This window comes from Platalea leucorodia, assembly GCF_965183815.1.
Source record: "Platalea leucorodia genome assembly, contig: HAP1_HAP1_SCAFFOLD_128, whole genome shotgun sequence".
Lineage (NCBI taxonomy): Eukaryota > Metazoa > Chordata > Aves > Pelecaniformes > Threskiornithidae > Platalea > Platalea leucorodia.
The window spans coordinates 231,602-241,829 of record NW_028121409.1 but is presented as its reverse complement, the minus strand read 5'-3'; the positions used below and the strand labels follow the sequence as shown (position 1 = coordinate 241,829).

At 53.8% G+C, this 10,228-nt stretch overlaps 1 protein-coding gene across 1 annotated transcript; it reads right to left on the bottom strand.

Moving 5' to 3' along the window:
* Positions 1-4,344: 4,344 nt before the first annotated feature.
* Positions 4,345-5,322, bottom strand: LOC309603577 (olfactory receptor 14A16-like; the record flags this gene model as incomplete). The annotated part of the gene is made up of 1 exon (XM_082338388.1): positions 4,345-5,322. The coding sequence occupies one exon, from the start codon at positions 5,320-5,322 to the stop codon at positions 4,345-4,347; it is 978 nt and encodes a 325-aa protein (XP_082194514.1).
* Between the last annotated feature and the right edge of the window lie 4,906 nt (positions 5,323-10,228).

Genomic DNA, 10,228 nt, shown 5'->3' with positions numbered 1-10,228 from the left:
TTCCTCATTCAAAGTGTTGGCAGGAAATATATTTTTGGAAATGGCTGTATAAATCTCTATTTCCATAGAGGGAGAGAAAGTATCATCATCTTGCTGGGCCATGTCCATGGCTTATGAAAAAATTCACGAGAATTTACAGACTAACTTCGAAGTTCTGAAAGTGTAGAATTTTTACACACTTATTACACCGAGGTCTTTTCTGCGTGTTTCAGCTTTTGCATAAGCTCTTCATTCAGGGCTTGATACAGATGCCCACATAGCGTGGTCACTGCCTCCAAGATAGATACACAGGGTAGCTGAAGATCCCACATGGCACTGGAAAACGTGGCCCAGGACCTACAGGAGCACTTCTGGAGCAGGACCTGGTGGACAGGCGGGGAAGGCCAAGGCATCTCAGTTGAGACAACTGATGTCTCTCCCTCGTCTAGAAAGGGAAGCCTGGGCCATTGCACCCAAGTTGTCCACTATTAGAGGGGATCACACTCATCCCTGCCTTCACCTACAGTGGAGTCAATTGTACTTTATCCTGCAGGGAATGAAAAATGAGTAGGTCTAGATATTGTAGCATCTGCTTGAAGATGCTCCTGTAACCCAGATATGTTGGGATTAGTGCAGATCTGGCTACTCAAAGGAAAGCATTTTATTCACTTTGTCTGTTTTTTCCCCCTGTGAATCGAGAGGGCTCATGACTTCAACATGTGCCTCGCTGTGTGCAAGGAGTGAATATGGACAAACAGAGGTCGGGGCAGGGAGTGTTTTGGCGGGTCTTGGGATCTCTCCTTGACACAAAAATTTGTTTTCTATTGATCTAAGGCTATCCACTGTAGGAAGTGGACTTCAGAGGAGGTAATGTGGACTTAACATACAGCCGATGAGGGTATTACATCCCTCTGTGTCTGCCTGCAACTCGTTCTGCCAGTAAAGCAGGTGGGAGTTGGTGCCCACGGGCTGAAACATGCAGCTACAGACTTCAGGGCAGAAAGCTCAGATTTGAACAAGGCTGCTGTAAGTGCCAGGTGGTTGCTGAGAGAAATGGTGGGGCTGGGGGTGGGGACGAAGAATGACCATAGATCGTTGACATAAAGAGCTTTGATTTTTTTATACCTTCAAACTCCCTTAGGAGGTGTTCAGGATCAGTATGAATTGAGGATTTCTGATATCACGTACTGTGTAAGCAGAAAAATGAAGACAAGTGGGGAAAAAAATGACTCCTTTCTTAGTTTAGTTTTGAAATCTTTTAACTTTGACTACACTCCTGAAGCCTCTCTAATTAACCACATAAGAATTGAAGACCTAAAGGTGAATTATGCACAGAGCCTTGGCTCGTTAGGGAGTTTTGCATGTTAATGAGCCCACTGGTGCCAAGTTCCTGAACTGCAGATCCTGAAAGACTGAACAAGCCTCTAAAGAAGGAAAAGTCAGCAGCAAAACTCCAGGTTTCTGAGGGTGCTGGTGGGCGCACTGAGGACCATCACTGAAGAAACCATGGAGGGAACAACCAGACAAGGAGACCGTCCCTGGGGACTGGTGAAACAGGAAGTCAGAGGTGCTGGTTCGAGGTGGAAAATCCAGGTGGAGGTGGCTGTGAAAGCCCTAAATGTGTTTCACCAAGCAGGATGGCCAAGCCCTGACCCCCACGCCGTGGCAACGGGGATCCTTTCCCTCATGAGATGCTTATGGCTCTTCCTGGGAGCAGTGTGGTGTGCGGGTGTGTGTAATGACGAGTGAAGGACAGTGGTAGGACACCTCCCAGGTGGGGCTGAAGGAACCCATGTCCTCTCATGGGCCTCAGTGGAAGAGATAGCAGCCACCATGGAGAGAACAAGGGCTTCAGTTCTGTTGCAGGGGGGAGGGGGGCAGCTGCACCAAGGCCCTTGGCTGTCTACATCACAGACAGTCCTATACTGTCCTATGCCTGTGCCAGTTCCCCTGCAGACTTTAGCTACCTCCCTCTGTTTCCCCACCTCACACTGACCGTGGGATCTCCCAAGCTGTGCTGATGCCTGTGAAAGGCAAGATGCTCACTGCAGTACAACTTGCTTAGAAGAATGAACACTAACTGAGACTATGAGCTTTTCCCTCAGGGTCAATGTGACCTGAAGGCCCAACCTAAGCCAGCTCTTGCCGGCTCAGAGCACCCTGTAGTGATGATAAATCAATAGAAGATTTGCCTTTCAAAAAAGCAGGCACATAGCCACGGCCAGAACAGCAATCGACCAGAATCCAGGGTAAACCCACTCTACCTGCATGGGACATGGGTTTAGACCAATGAGGATTAACACACCACTAACCAGACATCCGTACCACCTGCACAGGACAGGTATGTACTCAGGGACCAGTACATATTGATTATGCAAGCACTAGTAACTGATTAGCTCGTCCCTTAACATCAATAATTTGATTGGTCTACACAACTGTATTGTAACATATATAAACCCTGCTTTCCTCTGTACTGGGGTCCTCCATGCATTAGTCTGAGGCTCCCCTATATGCACATAGCTAAAATAAGGGAATAAATGACCTTGGTAATTCTGTGCTAAGCATCCTTGTCTCCCTCCTTGGCCAGCAAAGAACTTTTACATGCCACTTTGTCCTCACTGCATGTTCCTTCAAAGACGAAGCTGTGGTTACCTGAGGATTTGACAATGCCTGTGAGTTCCCCACAACCTGTCTGGCTTCTTCCAATGCCCTGCTGATGCTCCTCTAGCACCCAAAGTGTCCCAGTCCCAGACTTGCTTGACTCCCTATCCCAGCACTGAAATGCATGTCCCCCATCTTCTGCTGCCTTAAAATCAAAACTCAACCTATTTCACTTCAGCATGATGCCCCCGCAGCCCTGACACTACTTCAAGTCTCCTTCCTGCCTTTAACACACTCACTGCTACGCACACACTGCTCTCTCCCTGCACTCCCATGTGTCTCACAAACCCTTCCCGCTTCCCCTGCAGTTACGGGACTGCAGGAGGGTTGTGCCTTTTCCAGGATCATGGTTGTTTCTTGTGGTCCATCCAAGTGTGGGGAGTGAAGGAGGGGAAGAGAGCAAGGTCATCTCATGAGGCATGACTGGGCACAGCCACCCCCAGCAGCGAGCATTCGCTATCTGCCAGGCTGAGGCATGCACATAAGATGGAAACATCGTCCTTATCTTCGATATGCACAAGAGGGGACTTTCTTCCTGCCACCTTCTCAGGAAAAACCTCCTCCTCCTCCACCTGCACAGATCAACTGCTTTCCATTTCTGGGCTCAGACATTGTTGTAAGGATTTGCTAAAGCCATCAGCCATCCCCTTGTTTCTCACTGACATCCCATGACCCTCTCTCCCAGGCCTACACATGGCCAATCCCTGCTGCTCAGGGCCCCTCTCATTCTTCAGAAGAAGCTGGGCAGAGCTGGCCATTTTCCCCAATGCAGGCACTGAGCCCAGCAGGAGGATGGAGATGGCCTCACAGCAGGACTCACCCATAAACCTGGGGTGAGTGGCCAGTGCTGGAAGCGGCTGGTGAGAGAGGCTGGGGAGTGACAAAGGCCCTGGGTCACCTTCCTGGTCGGTCCATGCCACCAAGGGCACAGACTGGCCTCCTCTGTCCTGCTCCTGTATGTCTTTGATCCCTTCCACAAGCCCTGGCTCTGCACCACAAACCCCCTGATGTGAGCCCTCACCCTGCACAGTCATGCAGTACAAGCTATACACTGATGTTTTTCTCTCCCAGGAACTTTCCAGCTCAGCCCAGGTCCCTCCAAGATCTCCCACCTCCCTTGCCCTCTCTCCATCCCAGCCCAGTCTGGTCTGGCCCCACAGCAGTACTTTCCACAGGGTGCTGCAGAGCTCTGGGCACTCACCCCACAGCCCCAGCCCCTCCGAAGGGCACAGCAGCTCCTGGCGGGCAGAGAGGAGTCAGCCCAGAGGTGGGTGGGCAGAAGGAAAAGGAGGTCAGTGGCACCCGCTGATCCCTGTTCTCCTCTCCAGGATATTCTGAGAGCTCTGCAGCCCCTTCGTGCCATCCCGTCTGCCCAGGCTAGCACAAGAGTCGTAGCCCTTGTGGTCCTCAAGAGCTCCTCATCCCCCAGGGACAAAGCAGCCTGCCCCAGGCAGATGCAGCCAGAAAGCTGTTTTTATTTCCCATTCTTTCCTGCTATGCTGAGGATGGATCTTAGACAAAGAAGTTGCTGCACATTAATTTATTTTGCTTAAATAAAATGGCTTCCCATTTATACAAAGTCTCTGGGTCACACGAGATGGATGGTTATTTAAGGGGAGGGATAATTCTATTTATTTGAAGACTACATCATCAAAAGTGGAAAAAGGAAAAGAAATGTAAGGAAGGAAAGGCCACCTTGGCCTCTCATGACATATACTGGGAGTCAGTTGCAGAGGAATGCAGGCAGGTTATGGCTGCTGAAAACCATCCAGTTACCAGTTTCCTCAGGGCATCCTTGAGCTCCTGGTTTCTCATGCTGTAGATGAGGGGGTTCAGTGTTGGTGGTACCACCGAGTACACAACAGCAAACACCACATCCAGGGATGGGGAGGAGATGGAGGGAGGCTTCAGGTAGGAAAACACTCCAGTGCTGATAAACAGGGAGACCACGGCCAGGTGAGGGAGGCACATGGAAAAGGCTTTGTGCCGTCCCTGCTCAGAGGGGATCCTCAGCACGGCCCTGAAGATCTGCACGTAAGACTGCAGGATAAAAACAAAACACCCCAAAAATAGAAAAGCACTAAAAGCAATAAGCCCAACTTCCCTGAGGTAGGAGTGTGAGCAGGAGAGCTTGAGGATCTGTGGGATTTCACAGAAGAACTGGTACAGGGCATTGCCCTTGCAGAGTGGTAGTGAAAATGTATTGGCCACGTGCAGCACAGCATTGAGAAAGCCACTGCCCCAGGCAGCTGCTGCCATGTGGACACAAGCTCTGCTGCCCAGGAGGGTCCCGTAGTGCAGGGGTTTGCAGATGGCAACATAGCGGTCATAGGCCATGATGGTCAGAAGATAAAACTCTGCTGGTATCAGAAAGAAAAAGAGAAAAACTTGAGCAGCACATCCCGAGTAGGAGATGGCCCTGTTGTCCCAGAGAGAATTGGTCATGGATTTGGGGACAGTGGTGGAGATGGAGCCCAGGTCGAGGAGAGAGAGGTTGAGGAGGAAGAAGTACATGGGGGTGTGGAGGTGGTGGTCACAGGCTATGGTGGTGATGATGAGGCCGTTGCCCAGGAGGGCAGCCAGGTAGATGGCCAGGAAGAGGCAGAAGTGCAAGAGCTGCAGCTCCCGTGTGTCTGTGAATGCCAGGAGGAGGAACTCAGTGATGGAGCTGCTGTTGGACATCTGCTGTCTCTGAGCACAGGGATCAGGCTAAGGAGGAAAACACAATAAGTTAGGGGAGACTTCTCTGAGAAGAATCAAAGCCATTTCCCATAGGTACTCCCCCTGCGACACACGCCCCCTTTTCTTTTTCCAGGAGAGTTTCCTCATCTCCCATGCTGGAGCCCTGGTTGATGCTGGCTGAGTGTGCCATGAGGATCAGGGCCTCTGCCCACAGGATGCCAGGGGTCAGTCCTGCTCTGCAGCAGTGGGTTCATGGGAACCATGGGGGCAGGGGCCAGTCCTGGTGTTCAACTTTGTCAGGCGAAACTGCTCCAAGCGCAGAAGGGCTTGTCAGCATCTGCACTCCCAGTGCTAAGGAATGGGGATGGCAAAGGCAGTTTCTTTTACAGTTCCCCCCACCTCCCCTGGGGAGTGTTCTTGGATGTCAGAAGCCCTCAGCATTTCTGCTGCACTCAGGGAGAATAGAGTGAGTCCTGCAGAGCAAGAGGATTGCCTGTGGCTTAGAGCAGAATGAGGGGAGCTGCCCTGTCCCTCCGTCTTGTTCCCAGCAGCCCTGGGATTACACCTTTCTGAGATGGACAGTGATCCCACTCTCACGTTACCCTGAAAAGCAACCAGGCACTGCTAAGAGGAGAGGGACCCACTGCAGACAGTTAAATGTCTCACCCTTTGTCAAGGTCTCATCACCCCACTTCAAGCCAAGGACACACATGGTGCATGTCACCAACCCAACAGCGTTTCCTCACTCATAGCTTCCCTGCGCTTCTCCCTTGGGGCTTTCAGATAACACAAAGATGCTATTGGAAAGATGTGCGTGCTTGAGGGCAGCTCACAGCTTGGAAGGCCACCCCAAGGAGATAGCCAAGTCCTAATGATTGTATCTAATTAAGGGAAAACCAGCTCATTCCCCAGCCCCACAGGCTGCATTGCCCACAGCCCCACAGGTGAAAGCTGGGACACCTCATGTCCATGGACACACCTGCGTGGGAGGACCCACAAGGTCAGTGTGTGGCTCTGCAGCTGAAACTCCCATCCCCAGAGAGCCTGACAGCAAGAATGAAATAAGAATAAAAAAAACACAGACAAGTGGAGAACTAAGGAAAAATACAGGGAGGGTCGGGCTGAGAGAGGCAAGGGGAGAGGCAGCTGGGCACTCAGGAAAGCGTTACCGTTACGCAGCTGTTCAGACCACCTCCCAGACCCCAACATTGCCAAGCAGTTGCTCTCATCCCCTGTGCTCTGCAGAGGGAACTGGGCCCGTGGCTGGAGAGCTGCACCACGGCTCTGCTGGAGCTCTGGCTGCCGAGGAGGTGTTTGATGCCTTGGATCCCACAGCCCTGAGGGCAGAGGCTTTGCTGGGTGGGAGAGGAGGCAAGGGGGCTTGCTCAAAGGAAGGGGTCTGCATTGGAGGGGATCATACGGAGTTTTCTGAATTCTCCCTCCCACAACAAACTGGTTTTAGTTTCCTCTCATTCCATGATGAGAGGAGATTCCCTCATGTTCTTGCTGCCTGGAGATTTTCCTGCTGGGAGGTGTTGCTCTGTGCCGTGTCTTTTCCCTGTCAGTGCTCGCAGACCCCATCCCAACCTCTGTGCACTCACCTGGGCTCTACAGAAACCTGCCCGTTTGCAGGGCACTGGCTGGGCGCATGTTCCTGCTTGCAGCTGGAAAAGGGAAGATCAGAACAACCCTGACAGGTCCAGCAGAGGTGATTCTGGTGTTGCCCATAGGCAGAGGAGTGGCATTTTAGGAGGCTCCTGGCAGACCTATTGGCACATCACTCAAAGCTGCAGTTCAGGAGTCTCAGTGACTTGTTAAAGCTTGAGAGCTCCTTTTCTGTTTCTCCTTTTCTCTCCTCCCCCCCTACCAGTCTGGAATAGGAAACTGAGAAGACAGACTCAGGAAGGCTCCTTATCTTTATAATAATCCCTGCCTTGATCTTCTTCTTGAAACATCCCATTGGAAATATTCTGGGGGTGATCTGGAGCTGTGAGCATCCCCAAATCACACAGCACCCTCTCAGCAGCAGAAGGACCCTGCCCTGCCCTGCCAAGGGTCGTTCCTTTAACCCACAGCTTCTCCCCAGAGCACTGTGGGAAGCTCCCTGGGCAGGCTGAGTGTTGGCCCTGGCAGGCGACAGAGTCCCTGCCCGAGCACACAGACCCCTGGGGCAGAGGGACTCTGCTGTGAAGGACAGCCTTGGGAATGCCTAGGTGCACACCCACCTTTACACCCCTGCAGCCATCCCAGAAGTCAGCCATTGTGTTCTTTATCTCTGATGGTGCAGCAGAATATCCCCCATCTGCAGCACATCCTGCTCCTTTACAGCAGAGAAACTGTGAGAGTTGTACTTACAGATCCCATAAGCTGTGGTACGTGCCACCTTTAGGAGATCCCTCCAGGAACCATAGCTGCTTTTCCCTGCAGCCAGAGACTGACTGTGTTAAGAGCTGTGAAGAATTCCCTTTGAAGCAGCTCTCTGCATCCTCCCACCCCAGACTGCCTTTAACCTCTCTCTGCCTTGCTCCTCTCCCTTTGGTGCCTGCAGGCAGTGCCCTCAGCCCTGCTGTGCTTTGCAGAGGAGCTGCTCCTGGGCAGAGCTGTCTCTCTGCAGCGCTGCCCAGCTGCCAGGAGCTCCCTCCATCCCAGGAGCCCAGCCCAGCTCAGCAGCACAGGACCAGCCCAAGGCAGCACTTTCTCTGCCCCTCTGGGCTCCCTCCAGGTGTCCCTGGGGCTCCAGGGGAACCTGCTGTGAAACAGGCCGAAGGAGTCACTGATGTTCCCTTCCTCAGCTGGGGAGAGAGATTTCTTTCCAGCAGTGCCATTTCTCCTCTCAGGAGAAAAACCGGGCATGAGAATTGCCTTGCCTTGTCCCATCGTTAGGCAGGACACCCAGACAGTGCCAGGGAGGGATCTCCTTCACCCCTGCGGAGGGAAGGGATTCAGCTGAGTCAGTGGAGGCACGTCCTCCTGTGGTTTTGGTGCTGGGGCCAGAAAGGGACTTGGCTCCCTCCCATGCACACCACAAACCAACAAATCCCTCCAAGGAGGTGGGATTCCTCTTGCCTCAGCTGAGGGGTGCACCAAATGGCCACCTGCATGTGAGCTCCTTGTCTCAGCTCTGCTGCTAATGACTGGAGATGGAGGGCAGCAGTGAGCTGCTCAGACACAAACCCCTGGGGACACAGGAGGTACTGGAGATGGTCCAGGATATGTGCAGGTAACTGCAAGCTCTGCTGGAGCAGCTCTGAGAGACAGGGCAGCATCTGGGGGCACCTTCTCGGAGCTTGCTGGGCAATTCCTCTGGCCAATTGAAATGACAGCAGATGCCAAAAGTTAGGGCAACTGAACCTTGCGCTGCTCATTATGTTCAGGGCTTCATCAGCACAACAGTAACTTGGAAAGACAAATGCCATATCCTTGACCATGCACCCCCCACACACCTTGCTCGTTCTTTCCCCAGCTTTTATTGCCAAGCATGACATCACATGGTGTGGGACATCCCATTGGCTGTTGGCGTCAGCTGTCCCGGCTGTGTCCCCTCCCAGCTTCTTGCCCACCCCCAGCCTCATTGCTGGTGGGTCAGCGTGAGAAACAGAGAAGGCCTTGATGCTGTGCAGGCGCTGTTCAGCGACAGCTAAAACATCGGTGTGTTCTCAGGACTGTTTTGGTCACCAGTCCAACACACGGCACCATAGGGGCTGCTCTGGAGAAACTTAACTCCATCCCAGCCAAAACCAGTGCAGCAAAGCCCATCCTGCTCCTGCCACGCAAGCGACACGCAGCAGAGAGGGGTGTTTGGGCACGCTGGAGGGGCTGTTGCATCCCACAGGCCTTCGCTCCCATCCCTTGTAACTGCCCAACCGCAGCCAGCCCCCAATCCCCACCTGCCCAGACGGGCTCCCAGTAGCAGAGATGTTGGTGCAGGGGGCAGAGGGGTTTTTGGGAAAGGACTGGCGAGAAAGGGGATGAGTGTTTCCCAGGACAAGATGGGAAATCTCTCTCCTCTGTACCCAGCTGTGCCGTCTCCCTGCTGGCGTCATAATGCACCTTCAGATGATGCGGGCTGATGTCACAGGGGGATGCCCCACATGACAGGGAGGTCTCCCCAGCACCGTGGCACTGCCCGTGGCACTTCCTGGCGAGGCCTGGGTGCTGCTGGGCACTGCTCCGGGGCTCGCCACTGCTGCCCTTCGGAGCTGCTCCACAGCCAGGAGCGGGGTCGGGAGGCAGCGGGGCTGTGCTGGGGGACCCTCGCTGACAGGCAGGACCCTTGCTGACAGGCAGAGCAGGGGCACGTTGGCGAGGAGTTTTGGGCGAGGAGCTGCCAAGAGCATCCCTTTCCCTGAGCTGAGGGCAGGCAGCAAGCGCGATGGAGGGCTGCTGCAGCGTGGCCATCAGCTTGGAGCTGAGCAGCTTGTTCCCCACGCTCCTGCATCTCTCCACCGAGGGTAAGGCTTTTGGGAGCTCCTTCGCGAGGGGTCGCAGCGGGGCTGTCCACTGTCAAAAGCTGCAGCTGCTGGGCTGTGGGGGTGGCTGGACAGGGCTGGGGGCTGCCGCGAGAGCCCTGCCTGGGGGTCCCACCAGGCTCAGGGGACAATGTGGCAAGGAGGATGCCCGCCTGCCCTGAGTTCCCAGGCTCCCATGGGAATGGCTCAGTCCCCTTGCTAGAGGGGCTGTCCAGGGCCAGCTTCCCCTGGGAGGTGGTACCTCTTGGGGTTCTGGCTCTGGGATGAAAAGGGATCCTGCGTCCCGGGGGCTGGGGTGTCCTTCAGCTCGCACAGGGCTGTCACGAGCCAGCTGGAAATGCCTCTGCTGTAAATCAGCCCTTTGCCTTGAACTAGTCTCCTTTGGGAGAACCTCTCTTCCTTCCCATGGGGTCTTCTTGTGCCACGAGGCTGGCAGA